At 43.2% G+C, this 20,475-nt stretch overlaps 1 protein-coding gene across 1 annotated transcript; it reads left to right on the forward strand.

Annotated features, from left to right (window-relative positions):
• Nucleotides 1–1,657: 1,657 nt before the first annotated feature.
• Nucleotides 1,658–19,276, forward strand: LOC143770380 (guanylate-binding protein 6-like). The gene is made up of 10 exons (XM_077259981.1): nt 1,658–1,847; nt 2,298–2,425; nt 2,853–2,962; nt 3,122–3,321; nt 4,426–4,668; nt 4,761–5,044; nt 6,432–6,644; nt 14,126–14,228; nt 17,133–17,326; nt 18,449–19,276. The coding sequence occupies exons 1-10, from the start codon at nt 1,673–1,675 to the stop codon at nt 18,626–18,628; spliced, it is 1,830 nt and encodes a 609-aa protein (XP_077116096.1). The 5' UTR covers nt 1,658–1,672; the 3' UTR covers nt 18,629–19,276.
• Nucleotides 19,277–20,475: the final 1,199 nt, after the last annotated feature.

Here is a 20,475-nt window from a genome sequence, read left to right on the forward strand (position 1 = left end):
GACAAAAAATAAGAGCAAAGAAATTAACCAAAAAACAAGGAAGCAAGACTTAGCTTAATTTTGCAGGAACCAGGACCAGCAGACAGGAGCAAACAGAAAGGACTGATTACAACTATGCCAGGCACCAGACTGAGGATTCAGGAAGTTCATATAGCAACACCCCTGGACTAACGACCCAGGTGGGTGCCAAACTGAGGAAAGACAATCCCAGAGTCATATCACTAGTGACCACAAGAGGGAGCCAAAAAGTCTAATTCACAACAGGTACTGTTGTGAATTCTGTTCTCGAACTCTCTCCTGTGGTCAGGAATGGTACTTCTGTGAGTTCTGTCCGTGGACTCCCTCTGGTGGCTGAAAGTGGAGCTGCTGGTCTTGAAGCTGCTTCCCCACCTGTCCCCGTTTAGGACTGGGCTGGCTTCTCTATTTAACTCCACTCAGATCGTTACTTGATGCCAGCTGTCAATGTATCAGTACTGGTTCAGATCTCTCTTGGATCTTTCTGATGACCTGTCTACTCCAGCAGAAGCTAAGTCACTGCTAAGCTCATTTGTTGTTCATTTATGTACTGAATATATTTATTAGTATTTGCAAAGTTCTAGTCCAGCTTGCTATCATGATATTGCCTTGCTAGCTGGAAGCTCTGGGCTGCAGAGTGGCACCACCGCACCGTGAGTCGGTGCGGGGGTCTTTTTGTACACTCTGCGTGGCTTTTTGTAGTTTTTTGTGCTGACCGCAAAGATCCCTTTTCTATCCTCAATCTATTTAGTAAGTCTGGCCTCCTTTGCTGAAACCTGTTTCATTCCTGTGTATGTGCCTTCCTCTTAACTCACAGTCAATATATGTGGGGGGCTGCCTTTTCCTTTGGGGAATTTCTCTGAGGCAAGGTGAGGCTTTATTTCTATCTTTAGGGGTAGTTAACTAGGCTGTGACGAGGCGTCTAGGCAGAGTTAGGCACGCTCCACGGCTAATTCTAGTGTGTGTGATAATAGGATTAGGGTTGCGGTCAGCAGAGCTCCCACTTCCCAGAGCTCGTCTTGTTTTGCAGTTTAACTATCAGGTCATTCCAGGTGCTCCTAACCACCAGGTCCATAACAGTAACTCAGGATCAGTAATGTAATGTATGTACACAGTAACTGCACCAGCAGAATAGTGAGTGCAGCTCTGGAGGATAATACAGGATGTAACTCAGGATCAGTAATGTACTGTATGCACACAGTGACTGCACCAGCAGAATAGTGAGTGCAGCTCTGGGGTATAATACAGGATGTAACTCAGGATCAGTAATGTAATGTATGTACACAGTGACTGCACCAGCAGAATAGTGAGTGCAGCTCTGGAGTATAATACAGGATGTAACTCAGGATCAGTAATGTAATGTATGTACACAGTGACTGCACCAGCAGAATAGTGAGTGCATCTCTGGAGTATAATACAGGATGTAACTCAGGATCAGTAATGTAATGTATGTACACAGTGACTGCACCAGCAGAATAGTGAGTGCAGCTCTGGGGTAATATACAGGATGGAACTCAGGATCAGTAATGTAATGTATGTACACTGTGATTGCACCAGCAGAATAGTGAGTGCAGTTCTAGGGTATAATACAGGAGGTAACTCAGGATCAGTACAGGATATTTTATTTTACATTTTTATCATTGATAGACTTTCCAATATGAATCATCCAGTGTGTTTGATAGAGAACCACGAAGATGGAACAATCCAAGTTAATCAGGATGCTCTAGAAATCTTATCCGGTATAACTCAGAAGGTGGTTGTTGTCGCCATAGTTGGAAAATACCGTACTGGGAAGTCTTATCTGATGAACAGACTGGCAGGAAGTAAAAATGGTAAGAGAAGTACGACAGGGACCAGAAATAAGTATATAGAGCAACATTCCCAGTCCACGTCAATATCCGATGGTCATGCATTGACAATTTGACAGCAATTGAAAGTCATACACTTTTGGAACATTGAGTGACAATTCTTGTATATGAGGAACAGAATTTGGCCTCTTCTTTCTCTCCATGACATATAATATGTAGAGGTACTCTGTTATGAATATTGGATCCATTTTGGCAACCATATATCAGATGGAGAGAACCCTATACACATGGGCCTCCAAACTCATAAGAAGGACAGTACGGCTTTGTAAAGAAGTATCTGCCATTTTTGTCCTCCATTCTCTTACCACGTCATCATTTATTTTTCCATTCATGGACATCATTATTCATCATTATGCCTTTTGTCTCTTTTTTTCACAACCCATTCCTTATACTATCATTTATCTGTCCATACAGGCTTTTCCTTAGGATCGACAGTCCAGTCCATGACTAAAGGTATCTGGATGTGGTGTGTCCCTCACCCTGTTAACAAAGAGCAAACCCTGGTGCTGATAGATACAGAAGGACTGGGTGATGTTGAGAAGGTCAGTGGAATCTAAACCATTGTAGACCTAAAGTTGACCCTCTCTAGGTAGAGATTGGACATTCATATGTTACGATGCCAGCTTCACTCTATTTACACCAAAGGTTTCTCTTGTTTTTCAGAATGTCACCTGTCCCATTTCTTTTATCGGCCATATATACAAAAGTTAAACAGTCTGTCCAAAAATGGACAGCTCATCTACTTTAGAAGAAGGTTCTCCATTGGAGATCACCTTCTATGAGCCACCATGCAGAACCTTCTTATCCTTGCTTAATGATTATGAATGGTGTATCTACTAATGGGAGAGAGGATTGATTTTGAAGGCCAGAAATCTTTACTTATTGTGCATTTTTGGATTCTTGAGTTGTAAGTCTGGTATTGGGGATTGAATATCATTTTGTGTTACAAAAACTTTTCTTGTTTTTCAGGGAAACAGCAAAAACGATTCCTGGATTTTCGCCCTCGCTGTTCTTCTTAGCAGCACCCTGGTATTTAACAGTGTAGGGACAATTGACCAACAGGCCATGGACCAACTTCAGTATCCTTCACATGAGCCCTATAACTTTTTCCATATGAACAGAATCTAAAACCCAATTTGGAAAACTATTTCAGGGGTCATTTTTTCCTTTTAACTTTTCTAAAAGGAAAGATAACTCCTTTATTCAGCTGACAGAAATAATTCCTTATCTTCTCATAGTTATGTCACAGAACTTACTGACAAGATAAAAATAAAATCCTCCGAGCTGGAGGCAGATTTGGAAGACGACTCATCAGAGTTCAAGAGAACATTCCCGTCATTTGTGTGGTGTGTTCGAGATTTTAGCCTAGAGCTGAAAATTGATGGAAAGGACAGCACCGAGGATGAGTATCTGAAAAATGCCTTGAGGTTAAAGAAAGGTACACATTTTTATAGATTATACTTTTCTTAGAACTCTGTGTTTATAAATTAACAACTGGGAGTTTCCCACTTGTCAGTGGGATGTGTCCGTATGATTATACTGTTCAATCAGTGCTATGTTGCCTAATCCTTGTACCGGTAAGTACAGGGTGATTCACTCACTGCTTTACCTGGAAAAATAGCTGTAAGTACGGTCGGCCGTACTGAATTCTGGACTGTACTTACTTTGGTTCACGAGAAGAGAGTGCAACTAACCTCAGTGACAGTGACTTGAAAAGTCCTCTCGCTGAGTGGTATCTCTAACTTGTCATCTCCACTACGAGATAGACTTGCCGTCCAAACCATGTATTGAAGCTTTCTTTGATGACATCGTAATCACCATGGCACTGTGGCCACCAAGATTGTCTGATTTAACACGGCCATAGTTTTTTCTTTTGGGGCCATTTGAAAGGTTAGGTGTACAGTAACAAGCCACGAACATTCAGGCACTCCGAGAGAGCATATAGCGAGAAATCCAGGCTATGACCCCAGACGTCCTGCTGAATACATTGAACAATATGGAATGGTGCGTGCAGACATGCTTGGATGTGAACGGTTGTCATTTTCAACACCTGCTTTAACACATCAATTTCTTATGAACCAAGGAATTTACAGTCAAAATTTCAGTATGATAGATCGTATCTTTTAGAGGTTACAGTAATTTTTCCGTGTAAAATACTGAAGTGAATCACTCCGTATAATCACAATTTTGCTGATTCCTAATGGAACCAGCCAATATGTCCTGACAAAGAAAATGACCTGAGCTCCTATGAGGCAATACACTTTGGGTTAAGTATCTTCTTTTCTATATCAGATCCATATGTTATTGCTTTTTGAAAAAGACACAGAATCAGTAGGATACTCTTCGGAGATGTAGAATTTGTACTTATATAATACTTTTTAGCTTCAAGTCAACAGTTGCAAATCTTCAGAGGGTGACATCCTTATTCCTCTCCATTAGAGGTGTGACTGCTACATATATCCACTTCTAGAGCATCATCCCCAAACCTGATGGTATATATATTAATGTGCGGATATAAATCAAATCTTTAAATTTTTTTTAGGCTTGAGTCTTGCAGTACAAAACTACAACCTTCCCCGGGAGTGTCTCCTCCATTACTTCAATTCACACAAATGTTTTGTGTTTGATCGGCCGGCATCTAAGACAGTTCTCCAGAACCTGGATAACATTGAAGAAACTCAGCTAGATGCTTCCTTTGTAGAACAGACAAAGACATTCTGTAACTACATTTATAGAAACAGTCAAGTTAAATCCATATCAGGGGGGTACAAAATTACCGGGAGAGGTAGGTCCTCACTGTATGGGATGGCTTTTCTCACTTCTCTGTGTGATCTTCCAACTCATAATGGTCTCATTCTCACTCTTCTATATCATTAGGTCTTGGGGACCTTGCAGTCTCCTACGTAGAGGCAATTCGTAGTGGTTCAATTCCTTCTTTGGAAAATGCGGTTCTTGCCCTGATCAAACTTGAGAACTCTCGAGCCGTAGTAGAAGCTTCATCTAAGTATGACGAGATGATGAGTCAAAATACAAGCAAATTTCCAACTGAGACCTGTGAGGAGTTCCTAAACCTAGACAAGGCTTGTCAGTCAGAAGCACTGAAGGTCTTTATGAAAGTTTCCTTCAAGGATGAAAATCAAGAATACCAGGCAAAGCTCGTTGTAAGTAAAGTTATATAAAAAAAAGCCTGATCGACAACGTATTAGGTTTTTAGACCTCCAACAAACAGTTGATTTTTCTGGAATGTGGGTGTGTGTGATACAACCAGCTACATATTTATCACTGCAAAATATTCTACTACATTGTTATTACATTACATACAATAGGTACGTGGATAGTTTTAAAACAATATACTCTCCCCAGTCCCACAAGCTCGCTGTCTTGGGGTAATCCTTGACACTGATCTCTCCTTCAAACCACATATCCAACCCCTTTCCATTTCCTGCCGACCTCAACTCAAAAATATTTCACGGATCTGTACATTTGAAATCTCAAAAAAACCTAGTCCATGCCCTCATCATCTCCTGCCTCAACTACTGTAACCTCCTGCTCTGTGGCCTCCCCTCTAACACTCTCGCACCCCTCCAATCTATTCTAAACTCTGCTGTCCGACTAATCCACCTGTCCCCCCGCTATTCCCCGGGCTCTCCCCTCTGTCAGTCCCTTCACTGGCTCTCCATTACCCAGAGACTCCAGTACAAAACCCTAACCATGACATACAAAGCCATCCACAACCTGTCTCCTCCATACATCTGTGACCTCGTCTCCCGGTACTTTCCTGCACGCAACCTCTGATCCTCACAAGATCTCCTTCTCTACTCCCCTCTTACCTCCTCTTCCCACAATCGCATACAAGATTTCTCTCGCGCATCCCCCTACTCTGGAACTCTCTACCACAACACATCAGACTCTCGCCTACCATCGAAACCTTCAAAAAGAGCCTGAAGACCCACCTCTTCCGACAAGCCTACAACCTGCAGTAACCATCGAGCGACCAAACCGCTGCACGACCAGCTCTACCCTCACCTACTGTATCCTCACCCATCCCTAGATTGTGAGCCCTCGCGGGCAGGGTCCTCTCTCCTCCTGGACCAGTCGTGACTTGTATTGTTTAAGATTATTGTACTTGTTTTTATTGTGTATACCCCTCCTCACATGTAAAGCGCCATGGAATAAATGGCGCTATAATAATAAATAATAATAATATAACCTGGGAAAAAAATGACTAGAAGTACTGACAGTATTTGAACTTCCCTTACTATCAGTCACTTTGTAGACTAGGTGCCCTTGTCTTGATTGAAGGTCAATTTGGTTTTACTCCAAGCTCTAGCTCTGTAATTTAGTAAGCTCTGGGTTTACTGGGGCACTATTTTCTACCTCTTCTGCCCAATTTTCTATTATTACATGTACAGATGCATTTTGTTCTTCGGTGCTCTTACCTTGTCTGTCTCCAGCTCGGCTTTCGAGGGCACGAAGAACGATTCTTTTACCATTTATGGATCATGCATTTATTGACTGGACTTTTTCTTTCCTGTTTTTCTTTTGTAGGAAGAATTGGAAAGTAAAAAGGCAACATATATAAGTCAAAATGAAGAGGCATCCGTGAGGAAGTGCAAAGCCTTACTAGAGGAGTTAAGTGCTGGAATGAAAAATGCAATAAATGACGGCAAGTTCTCGGTGGCCGGAGGATATAAATTATTCACTGAAGAGAAGAAAACATTGGAGATTAATTATCTGAAGGCTACAGGCAAAGGGTTGAAGGTACATAGACCTGTTTTGGACCATTGTGCTGTTAAAATGTCATGCTTGGTAAGCAATTGGGGTTTTTAATTTCACAAATGCACTAGTGTATATATACAGTGCCTTGCGAAAGTGTTTGGCCCCCTGGAACTTTTCAACCTTTTCCCACATATCATGCTTCATATATAAAGATAACAAATGTAAATTTTGGGTGAAGATTCAACAACAAGTGGAACACAATTGTCAAGTTGAATGAAATTTGTTGGTTATTTTAAATTTTTGTGGAAATTCAAAAGCTGAAAAGTGGGGCGTGCAATATTATTCGACCCCTTTAACTTAATACTTTGTTGCGCCACCTTTTGCTGCGATTACAAGTTGCTTGGGGTTTGTCTCTATCAGTTTTGTACATTGAGAGACTGAAATTCTTTCCCATTCTTCCTTGGCAAACAGCTTGAGCTCAGTGAGGTTTGATGGAGACCATTTGTGAACAGCAGTTTTCAGCTCTTTCCACAGATTCTCGATTGGATTGAGGTCTGGACTTGGCCATTCTAACACCTGGATACGTTTATTTGGGAAGCACTCCATTGTAGATTTTGCTTTATGTTTGGGATCATTGTCTTGTTGGAAGAAAAATCTCCATCCCAGTCTCAGGTCTTTTGCAGACTCCAACAGGTTTTCTTCACAAATGGTCCTGTGTCATGATCTCAATGGCAAGAGAACATAGCATAAGCATATATAGGAACTAGCTCTTGGAAGATGGGAACTGAGCTGACCATGAACTAAACCTAACGCACAACTAGCAGTGGCCGGGTAGCATGCCTACGTTGATTCTAGATGCCCAGCACCAGCCGGAGGACTAAATAATGCTAGCAGAGGAAAATATCAGTCCTAGCTCACCTCTAGAGAAATACCCCGAAAGGAGACAGAGGCCCCCCACATGTATTGGCGGTGAATAAAGATGAAATAACAAACGTAGTATGAAAATAGGTTTAGCAAATTTGAGGTCCACTTACTACATAGCAGAAGACAGAAAGGACACTTTCATGGTCAGCTGAAAACCCTATCAAAACACCATCCAGAAATTACTTTAAAACTCTGGCATTAACTCATAACACCAGAGTGGCAATTCCTGTTCACAAGAGCTTTCCAGACACAGTAACGAAACTACAGCTGTGAACTGGAACAAAAATGCAAAAACAAACATGGACAAGAGTCCAACTTATCTAGTAGTTGTCTAGGAGCAGGAACAAGCACAGAGAGGCTTCTGATAACATTGTTGACCGGCAAGCAACTAACAGAGCAGCAAGGTTATATAGCGACTCCCACATCTTGATGGGAACAGGTGAACAGAGAAGATGAAGACACCAGTTCAATTCCACCAGTAGCCACCGGGGGAGCCCAGAATCCAAATTCACAACAGTACCCCCCCCTCAAGGAGGGGGCACCGAACCCTCACCAGAACCACCAGGGCGATCAGGATGGGCCCTATGAAAGGCACGAACCAGATCAGAGGCATGAACATCAGATGCATTCACCCAAGAATTATCCTCCTGGCCGTATCCCTTCCACTTGACCAGATACTGGAGTCTCCGTCTGGAAACACGAGAGTCCAAGATTTTCTCCACAACGTACTCCAACTCACCCTCAACCAACACCGGAGCAGGAGGCTCAACGGAAGGCACAACCGGTACCTCATACCTGCGCAATAATGACCGATGAAAAACGTTATGAATAGAAAAGGATGCAGGGAGGTCCAAACGGAAGGAAACAGGGTTAAGAATCTCCAATATCTTATACGGGCCGATGAACCGAGGCTTAAACTTAGGAGAGGAGACCCTCATAGGGACAAAATGAGAAGACAACCACACCAAATCCCCAACACAAAGCCGAGGACCAACACGACGGTGGCGGTTGGCAAAAAGCTGAGTCTTCTCCTGGGACAACCTCAAATTGTCCACCACCTGCCCCCAGATCTGATGCAATCTCTCCACCACAGCATCCACTCCAGGACAATCCGAAGATTCCACCTGACCAGAGGAAAATCGAGGATGAAACCCCGAATTACAGAAAAACGGGGACACCAAAGTGGCAGAGCTGGCCCGATTATTGAGAGCGAACTCCGCCAATGGCAAAAAAGCAACCCAATCATCCTGGTCAGCAGACACAAAACACCTCAGATATGTCTCCAGGGTCTGATTAATCCGCTCGGTCTGGCCATTCGTCTGAGGATGGAAAGCGGACGAAAAAGATAAATCTATGCCCATCCTAGCACAGAATGCCCGCCAAAATCTAGACACGAATTGGGTCCCTCTGTCAGAAACGATATTCTCAGGAATACCATGCAAACGAACAACATTTTGAAAAAACAGAGGAACCAACTCGGAAGAAGAAGGCAACTTGGGCAGAGGAACCAAATGGACCATCTTAGAGAAACGGTCACACACCACCCAGATGACAGACATCTTCTGAGAAACAGGCAGATCTGAAATAAAATCCATCGAGATGTGCGTCCAAGGCCTCTTAGGAATAGGCAAGGGCAACAATAATCCACTAGCCCGAGAACAACAAGGCTTGGCCCGAGCACAAACGTCACAAGACTGCACAAAGCCTCGCACATCTCGTGACAGGGAAGGCCACCAGAAGGACCTTGCCACCAAATCCCTGGTACCAAAAATGCCAGGATGACCTGCCAACGCAGAAGAATGAACCTCAGAGATGACTCTACTGGTCCAATCATCAGGAACAAACAGTTTATCAGGTGGGCAACGATCAGGTCTATCCGCCTGAAACTCCTGCAAGGCCCGCCGCAGGTCTGGAGAAACGGCTGACAATACCACTCCATCCTTAAGGATACCTGTGGGCTCAGAGTTACCAGGCGAGTCAGGCTCAAAACTCCTAGAAAGGGCATCCGCCTTAACATTCTTAGAACCCGGTAGGTATGACACCACAAAATTAAACCGAGAGAAAAATAATGACCAGCGCGCCTGTCTAGGATTCAGGCGCCTGGCGGTCTCAAGATAAATCAAATTTTTGTGGTCAGTCAATACCACCACCTGATGTCTGGCCCCCTCAAGCCAATGGCGCCACTCCTCAAAAGCCCACTTCATGGCCAAAAGCTCCCGATTCCCAACATCATAATTCCGCTCAGCGGGCGAAAATTTACGGGAAAAGAAGGCACAAGGCCTCATCACGGAGCAGTCAGAACTTTTCTGCGACAACACTGCCCCAGCTCCGATCTCAGAAGCGTCGACCTCAACCTGAAAAGGTAGAGCAACATCAGGCTGACGCAACACAGGGGCAGAGGAAAAACGGCGCTTAAGCTCCCGAAAGGCCTCCACAGCATCAGGGGACCAATCAGCAACATCAGCACCCTTCTTAGTCAAATCGGTCAATGGCTTAGCAATATCCGAAAAACCAGCAATAAATCGACGATAAAAGTTAGCAAAGCCCAAAAATTTCTGAAGACTCTTAAGAGAAGAGGGCTGCGTCCAATCACAAATAGCTTGAACCTTGACAGGATCCATTTCAATGGAAGAGGGGGAAAAAATATATCCCAAAAAGGAAATCCTCTGTACCCCAAAAACACACTTAGAACCCTTCACACACAAAGAATTAGACCGCAAAACCTGAAAAACCCTCCTGACTTGCTGGACATGAGAGTCCCAGTCATCCGAAAAAATCAGAATATCATCCAGATACACAATCATAAATTTATCCAAATAATCACGAAAAATATCATGCATAAAGGACTGGAAAACTGACGGAGCATTTGAAAGACCAAAAGGCATCACTAAATACTCAAAGTGGCCCTCGGGCGTATTAAATGCGGTTTTCCACTCATCCCCCTGCCTGATTCGCACCAAATTATACGCCCCACGAAGGTCAATCTTAGAGAACCACTTGGCCCCCTTTATGCGAGCAAACAAATCAGTCAGCAACGGCAATGGGTATTGATATTTAACAGTGATTTTATTCAAAAGCCGATAATCAATACATGGTCTCAAAGAGCCGTCTTTTTTTGACACAAAGAAAAAACCGGCTCCTAAGGGAGATGACGATGGACGAATATGTCCCTTTTCCAAGGACTCCTTTATATATTCTCGCATAGCAGCATGTTCAGGCACAGACAGATTAAATAAACGACCCTTTGGGTATTTACTACCCGGGATTAAATCTATGGCACAATCGCACTCTCGGTGCGGAGGTAACGAACCAAGCTTGGATTCTTCAAAGACGTCACGATAGTCAGACAGGAACTCAGGAATTTCAGAGGGAATAGATGATGAAATGGAAACCACAGGTACATCCCCATGAGCCCCCTTACATCCCCAGCTCAACACAGACATAGCTCTCCAGTCGAGGACTGGGTTGTGAGATTGCAGCCAAGGCAATCCTAGCACCAAATCATCATGTAGATTATACAGCACCAGAAAGCGAATAATCTCCTGGTGATCCGGATTAATACGCATAGTTACTTGTGTCCAGTATTGTGGTTTTTTATTAGCCAATGGGGTGGAGTCAATCCCCTTCAGAGGAATAGGAGTCTCCAAAGGCTCTAAATCATACCCACAGCGTTTGGCAAAGGACCAATCCATAAGACTCAAAGCGGCGCCAGAGTCGACATAGGCGTCCGTGGTAATAGATGACAAAGAGCAAATCAGGGTCACAGATAGAATAAACTTAGACGGTAAGGTGCAAATGGAAACAGATTTACCAAGCTTTTTAGTGCGCTTAGAGCATGCTGATATAACATGAGTAGAATCACCACAATAGAAACACAACCCATTTTTCCGTCTAAAATTCTGCCGCTCGCTTCGGGACAGAATTCTATCACACTGCATACTCTCTGGCGACTTCTCAGTGGACACCGCCAGATGGTGCACTGGTTTGCGCTCCCGCAAACGCCTATCGATCTGAATAGCCATTGTCATGGACTCATTCAGACCCGCAGGCACAGGGAACCCCACCATAACATCCTTAATGGCATCAGAGAGACCCTCTCTGAAAGTCGCCGCCAGGGCGCACTCATTCCACTGAGTAACCACAGACCATTTACGGAATCTTTGGCAGTAAATTTCCGCTTCATCTTGCCCCTGAGATAGGGACATCAAAGTTTTTTCTGCCTGAAGCTCCAAATGAGGTTCGTCATAAAGCAACCCCAAGGCCAGAAAAAACGCATCCACATTGAGCAACGCAGGATCCCCTGGTGTCAATGAAAAAGCCCAGTCTTGAGGGTCGCCCCGGAGCAAGGAAATCACAATCCTGACCTGCTGTGCAGGGTCTCCGGCAGAGCGAGATTTCAGGGACAAAAATAATTTGCAATTATTTCGAAAATTCTGAAACCCAGATCTATTCCCCGAGAAAAATTCCGGCAAAGGAATTCTCGGCTCAGATACAGGTGCATGACAAACAAAATCTTGCAAATTTTGTACCTTCGTGGCGAGATTATTCAAACCTGCAGTTACACTCTGAAGATCCATTACAAACAGGTGGACACAGAGCCATTCAAAGATTAGAAGGAGAGAAAAAAAAAAAAAAAAAAAATTTCAGCAGACTACTTATTTCTCTCCTTTCTCAGCCAAGGATTTTAACCCTTTAGTGGGCCGGTCAAACTGTCATGATCTCAATGGCAAGAGAACATAGCATAAGCATATATAGGAACTAGCTCTTGGAAGATGGGAACTGAGCTGACCATGAACTAAACCTAACGCACAACTAGCAGTGGCCGGGTAGCATGCCTACGTTGATTCTAGATGCCCAGCACCAGCCGGAGGACTAAATAATGCTAGCAGAGGAAAATATCAGTCCTAGCTCACCTCTAGAGAAATACCCCGAAAGGAGACAGAGGCCCCCCACATGTATTGGCGGTGAATAAAGATGAAATAACAAACGTAGTATGAAAATAGGTTTAGCAAATTTGAGGTCCGCTTACTACATAGCAGAAGACAGAAAGGACACTTTCATGGTCAGCTGAAAACCCTATCAAAACACCATCCAGAAATTACTTTAAAACTCTGGCATTAACTCATAACACCAGAGTGGCAATTCCTGTTCACAAGAGCTTTCCAGACACAGTAACGAAACTACAGCTGTGAACTGGAACAAAAATGCAAAAACAAACATGGACAAGAGTCCAACTTATCTAGTAGTTGTCTAGGAGCAGGAACAAGCACAGAGAGGCTTCTGATAACATTGTTGACCGGCAAGCAACTAACAGAGCAGCAAGGTTATATAGCGACTCCCACATCTTGATGGGAACAGGTGAACAGAGAAGATGAAGACACCAGTTCAATTCCACCAGTAGCCACCGGGGGAGCCCAGAATCCAAATTCACAACAGTCCTGTATTTGGCTCCATCCATCTTCCCATCAATTTTTACCATCTTCCCTGTCCCTGCTGAAGAAAAGCAGGCCCAAACCATGATGCTGCCACCACCATGTTTGACAGTGGGGATGGTGTGTTCAGGGTGATGAGCTGTGTTGCCTTTACGCCAAACATATCGTTTTCATTGTTGCCAAAAAGTTCGATTTTGGTTTCATCTGACCAGAGCACCTTCTTCCACATGTTTGGTGTGTCTACCAGGTGGCTTGTTGCAAACTTTAAACAACACTTTTTATGGATATCTTTGAGAAATGGCTTTCTTCTTGCCACTCTTCCATAAAGGCCAGATTTGTGCAGTGTACAACTGATGGTTGTCCTATGGACAGACTGTCCCACCTCAGCTGTAGATCTATGCAGTTCATCCAGAGTGATCGTGGGCCTCTTGGCTGCATCTCTGATCAGTCTTCTCCTTGTTTGAGATGAAAGTTTAGAGGGTCTTGGTAGATTTGCAGTGGTATGATACGCCTTCCATTTCAATATGATAACTTTCACAGTGCTCCTCGGGATGTTTAAAGTTTTGAAAATCCTTTTGTATCCAAATTCGGCTTTAAACTTCTCCACAACAGTATCACGGACCAGCCTGTTGTGTTCCTTGGTCTTCATGATGCTCTCTGTGCTTCAAACAGAACCCTGAGACTATCACAGAGCAGGTGCATTTTTACGGAGACTTGCTTACACACAGGTGGATTATATTTATCATCATTAGGCATTTAGGACAACATTGGATCATTCAGAGATCCACAATGAACTTCTGGAGTGAGTTTGCTGCACTGAAAGTAAAGGGGCCGAATAATATTGCACGCCCCACTTTTCAGTTTTTGAATTTCCACAAAAATTTAAAATAATAAAATAAATTTCGTTCAACTTCACAATTGTGTTCCACTTGTTGTTGATTCTTCACCAAAAATTAACATTGGGTATCTTTATGTTTGAAGCATGATATGTGGAAAAAGGTTAAAAAGTTCCAGGGGGCAGAATACTTTCGCAAGGCACTGTATGTAGCAGTGCGAAATTTACTTGTTTCCATTCTTCATGCTTAGTAACAATCATCGATAATATTAGTATTACTTTTGTGTTGAATTACTATTGTATAATAGTATTACTATTGAATTTCTTCACAGTATCTGGAGGTCTTGCAGGAGTTTCATAAAGAAATGGAACATACTGAATCCACCATCTTGCAGGCTGACAAGACTCTGGAGGAAAAAGAAAAAAAGTTAGCTGGTAGGATTTTAGATTACCTGAAAGTCCAGGACTTTCTAATCTACTAGGCCCCATTATATGCCGTCCTTCACCTGTTGAAGTGGATTCTCAAGTCCCCTAGTCCGGGTGAACTGTTGTAATGAAGCACGGACAGATAACGTTAGTGCAGCAGGGGGATCCAAATGGGACAACAGGAGCAACAGTGGCAGAATGGTGATAGGAGTAGCAAAGTGGACTAAAAGAGACTCAGTGATAAGAAACTAGTGAACTGACAGTGATATAGGAGCGCATAGTTTGTCAGAAAATCCAGAGCAGAAGTAATAGGGTTGACTATGTGAAAGCAGAGCTAGGTTTGTCACAGAGTGCAATGCCGAGCTGGTAGCAGAATAAAAGAGTTGAATCAGCAATAGCAGAGCTTAGTTTGTCACAGAGTCCAATGTAGAGCTGGTAGTAGTAAAACAGATATGACTTAGCAATAACAGAGCTTAGTTTGTCACAGAGTCCAATGTAGAGCTAGGGTAGTAGCAGTATAACAGATGTGACTCAGCAGTAGCATGGCAAAGTTTGGCATCAGGCTGAATTTTGAGAAACAGGCCATGGTTGCAGTGAACCTTAACAACCTGAATTCTCTGGTGGCATCTTATCTGAGCCAGGCTAAATGACCCACGCAGGTTGATTTTTAAAGAGGCTGCCCCCTTTAAGAAAAGGTTATCTGATATATACCACTAGATGGTGGCCCGATTCTAATGCATCGGGTATTCTAGAATATGTATAGTAGTATATAGCACAGCCCACACAGTATATAACACAGCCCACGTAGTATATAACACAGCCCATGTAGTATATAACACAGCCACATAGTATATAACACAGCCCACGCAGTATATAACAGAGCCAACGTAGTATATAACACAACCCACGTAGTATATAACACAGCCCACGAAGTATATAACACAGCCACACAGTATATAGTACAGCCACGTAGTATATTGCCCAGCCATAGTATATAGCACAGCCCACGTAGTATATAGCACAGCGACGTATATAACACAGACCACGCAGTATATAGCACAGCCCACGTAGTATATAGCGCAGCCCATGCAGTATATAATACAGCCCACGTAGTATATAATACAGCCCACGTAGTATCTAACAGCCCACGCAGTATATAACGCGGCCCACATAGTATATAACACAGCCCACGTAGTATATAACACAGCCACGTAGTATATAGCACAGCCATGTAGTATATAGCACAGAGACGTAGTATATAACACAGGCCATGCAGTGTATAACACAGCCCATGCAGTATATAACACAGCCCACGTAGTACTAACACAGCCCACGTAGTATATAGCAATGTGGGCACCATATCCCTGTGAAAAAAATAATTAAAATAATAAATAGTTATATACTCACCTTCCGGCGGCCCCTAGATCCAGCGCAGGCGTTAGAGATGCTCCTCGCGACGCTCCGGTCCCAAGAATGCATTGCGGCAATAGCACGTGATAATGTAGCGGTCTCGTGAGACCGCTACGTCATCTCCGATCATTGCCGCAATGCATTCTTGGGACCGGAGGGTCGCGAGGAGCGGGGAAGGTGCCGGAAAGTGATAATATATATATATTTTTTTTTTATTATTTTTAACATTAGATCTTTTTACTATTGATGTTGCACAAGCAGCATCAATAGTAAAAAGTTGGTCACACAGGGTTAATAGCAGCGTTAACGGACTGCGTTATGCTGCGGTGTAACATAGTCCGTTTAACGGACTGCTAAACCACAATGGGGGCACTGACTGGAGGGGAGTATGGAGGGGCCAACTCGCGGCCGGACTGTGCCCGTTGCTGATTGGTCACGGCCAGCCGGCCGCGACTAATCAGTGACGTGGTATTTCTGTGACAGACAAACAGACGGAAGTGACCCTTAGACGATTATATAGATAGATTTGTTGCAAAAAGAAAGAAACTTGATTTACTCACCCTTACTGGTTCCAACTCTAAGGCCTCTTTCACACTTCAGTTGTTTGGCGTCAGTCTAAATCCGCCATTTTCCTCAAAAAACGGATCCGCTTTTTTTTTCGACGGATCCGTTTTTTTCCCCATAGACTTGCATTAGCGACGGATTGTGACGGATGGTCGTCCGTTCCATCCGTCATGCGACGGATCCGTCAAAATTTGGCGGACGTCATCTAGACATTGACGGTCATTGCAACGTTTTTTGTCTGCGTTGAAATGGCGGATCGCGACGGATCCATCGCGTCCGTCATTTCATAGAATGGCCACCTATGGGCGACGGATCCGTCGCGACCGTCATTTCGGCGGATCCGTCGCCCCAATCCGTTTTTTCAAATTTTTTCAATTGCGCATGCTCCAAAAAGTATATACAACCCCTGAGTAACGGATCCGTCAAAAAAACAGATCCGTTACATCCGTTTTTTCAACTATTGTGACGGATCCGTCGATCCGTCATTATGTCGGAAGTGACTGACACCAAAAAACTGAAGTGTGAAAGAAGCCTAAGCCTCCACTGCTGCTCCAGTGTCTGATATTATCTGCAATATAGACAGCACTGCAGGCAATCACTGATCTCTGCGGCGCTGCCATGAGCACTCAGAGCAGCTAAGCTCACTGATTGGCTGCGGTGGTGAGGAAGTGATGTAAGCATTGCAGCTAATTAATAAGACCAGGGCAGCAGCAGAGACTCAGCGCTGGACCCCCTGGAGGGTAAGTAATGAACAGTTTTGTTTTTTCATGAATTGTTGTATGTTTTTTGCAACTTGAACAACCCCTGTAGTTGGCAGAGACCGGACCTTTATGTTATACCATTAAGAAAGTAAGTGAGCACAGCATCCTTGAGGTAGCACACATCAAAACCGATGAGATTATCAGTGAATTATATAGATAAATCTATTTATTTCAACAGAGCAGAGAAAGCAGGCAGAAGATGCAGCAAGAGAGAAGGAGATCCTGGAAAAACACAACATGGAGCTGCAGAAGAAACAGGAGAATGACAACGAAACTTATAAGATGCATGTGGAAATGCTGGAAAAGAAAATGATAGAAGAACAGGAGAATATGAGGAAAGAAAATGAATGGATGATAGTAGAGAAGCTAAAGGTAATCCATCATAATTTAAGTTTAAAAAAAGCTCCCATCGTTAATCTGATACCTGCCAACTCTTCTGGAATGTCTGCTGTCTCCTGGAAAACTGAGAGACATCACAGACTCATGAAAGAGTTGGCAAATCTACTGGCCATCAGACTCCTGAAGAATGTGGCAAATCTTCTGGCCTCCAGATGCCTGAAACAGTTGGCAAATCTTCAGGCCTACTAACTCCTGAAAGAGTTGGCAAATCTGATGGCCTCCAGATGCCTGAAAGAGTTGGCAAATCTTCTGGCATCCAGATTCCTGAAAGATTTGGCAAATCTTCTGGCCTCCAGATGCCTGAAAGAGTTGGCAAATCTTCTGGCCTCCAGGCTCCTGAAAGAGTTGGCAAATCTACAGACCTCCTAACTCCTGAAGGAGTTGGCAAATCTGATGGCCTCCAGATGCCTGAAAGAGTTGTTAAATCTTCTGGCCTCCAGATTCCTGAAAGATTTGGTAAATCTTCTGGCCTCCAGACTCCTGACAGAGTTGGCAAATCTTCTGGCCTCCAGACTCCTGAAGGAGTTTGTGAATCTTCTGGCCTCCAGATGCCTGAAAGAGTTGGTAAATCTTCTGACCTCCAGGTGCCTGAAGGAGTTTGCAAATCTTCTGGCCTTCAGATGCCTGAAAGAGGTGGAAAATCTTCTGGCCTCCAGACTCCTGAAAGAGGTGGCAAATCTTCTGGCCTCCAGACTCCGGAAAGAGTTGGCGCATCTTCTGACCTCCAGACTCCTGAAGGAGTTTGCAAATCTTCTGGCTTTCAGATGCCTGAAAGAGGTGGAAAATCTTCTGGCCTCCAGACTCCTGTATGAGTTGCAAATCTTCTGGGCAATGCCAAAACCTGCCATTGGATAATGATGGCTGGGGTGCGCTATCTCATTTCCAACTGACCTTTCGGTGGTGGAGGGAGTGGGATTATTGGGCATGAAGAGTTTGTAGCCGGGAAAAGGGGCTTGGTTATGAAGGATATAAATATCCCTGGACCAAGGCTAAGGATTTGTTAAAGGGCTCTTTCTAAGCATGATACCCAGGACAGAGCAGAGGGTTTTTAGCAATGAATTCTCAGAAGGAATTAATCCAATGTTTTCTTTGCAGGAACAAAGGAAAATGCTGGATGAAGGATTTAAAAGGAGAGCTGAAATGATGGAGGAGGACATTAAGAGGTTGCAAGAAGAAACCAAGAAACTATCATCATCATCTCTTTTCGGAGACATAATAACCGGGATTTTACCTGGTGCAATAGGAAATTTATTAAGAAAAAACAATATTCTCTAAGCAATACATTATTTAAAATCAATATCTACCTTGGAAAAGTATTATATTTGTATTGCCCAAATTCAGTGCTAATTAATCGTTGAGTTATATCATTAGATGAATAAACATTCCTATTTTCGAAAGCAGAGCTAAATTTCCATACATTTTACATAAACAAAATCACATTATTCGATGGAGTGAAAACTAAACAGCTAAAAACAAACCAAAACACAGCAACTATGGTAAAACTCTTTAAAAAAAAAACATAGGAAAAACGTTTAGGAAATAACCAAAAAAAAAATCACAAAAGTTTCCTAAAGCGTTTTCTCCTTGAAAAAAAATCGTTGGGTTCCTTTGAGCTTACGAAAGCGTGAGCACAAAACCTAAATATGTTGTAAATTCCATCTCGGAACCGAAGCTTCATTATTTGTGGCTGTACACTAAGAAGAAAGTGAGGTGGTCCAAACCATGTAAGGGTGTATTTTGTAGTACAGATTTTTGGACTCACTTAGTTTAAAAAAAAAAAGTTTATCTCAGATCTTAATATTGTTAGGCGAGTGTATCACTGGGATCCTTTTTACTCGGAAATTCCGGGTTCTGCTTGATCTACTGTGGGATCGAGACCCAATGACTGATGAAGATCTCAGTACATGATTGAAACAAAAAGGCTATAACCATGCTGTTACACTAAAATAAAGTTGTTTTTTTTACATCTCTGCTAATGTTTGTGAATTATTATAACATACAATACCTTGAAAAAGTATTCATACTCCATGAACTTTTCCACATTTTTCACGTTACTACTACAAACTTAAATTTATTTTTGGGGGATTTTATCTGATATACCAACACAAAGTAGCAAGTATTTGTCAAGTGTAAAGGAATGATTCTCTAAATATTTAACAAATATAAATCTGAAAATTGAGATCGCTTTGATCTAAACCATCCATTGTAGCTCTAGCACGAAGTTTAGGGTCATTGTCCTGCTGGAAGGTGAACCTATGCCCCAGTCTCAAGGTTTTCCTTTAGGATTTTCCTATCTTTAGCTCCATCCATCTGCCCATCAACTCTGACCAGCTTCCCTATCACTGCTGAAGAAAAGCCTCCCCACAGCATTATGCTGCCACCACCATGTGTGATGGTGTGGATGGTATTTTCAGGTTGATGTGCAGTATTAGTTTTCCACCACACATAACATTTTGCATTTAGGTAAAAAAAAGTTCAACTTTGGTCTTATTTGACCAGGGCACCTCCTTATACATATTCGCTGTGTCCCCTACATAACTTTCTGAAAACTGCTGCTTCTATAAAGGCCAGATTTGTGGAGTATATGACTAATAGTTGTCCTGTGGACAGGACAGATTTTCCCACCTGAGCTACAGATCTATGCAGCTCCTCCAGAGTGACCATGGGCTTCTTAGGTGCTTCTCTTAATTAGTGCGCTCTTTGCTTGGGATGTCAGTTTAGGTGGACAGCCACATCTTGGTAGGTTTTGCAGTTGTGCCAAACTCCTTCCATTTTTGGACAATGAGTTGAACTGAATCACTTTTGGATGATTCATAGATGTGAGAACAGAACCAAACTTACTACATAGATACAGCACCAGAACTGAGCTTACTGCATAGATACTGTTAGGTGTCGAGTTCCCGCCTCTTCACGGGGGGAATCTCGAACCATCTCCTGCCGCAGTGGAGTCTGCTCAGCGGAGATGTCGGTCCCAGCGTCTTGCTCAGTCTCACTCTGTGCATATGGCTACTGCTGCTTTTCCAGCTTCTGCCATTGAAGCCAGTGCTGGGCAGCGGCGAGCACACGCTTTTGGGACTAAGTCCTGCTTTTCCCTTTCTGAGCATGCCCAGGGCAAGATCTCC

The sequence above is a fragment of the Ranitomeya variabilis genome, chromosome 4, assembly GCF_051348905.1.
Source record: "Ranitomeya variabilis isolate aRanVar5 chromosome 4, aRanVar5.hap1, whole genome shotgun sequence".
Lineage (NCBI taxonomy): Eukaryota > Metazoa > Chordata > Amphibia > Anura > Dendrobatidae > Ranitomeya > Ranitomeya variabilis.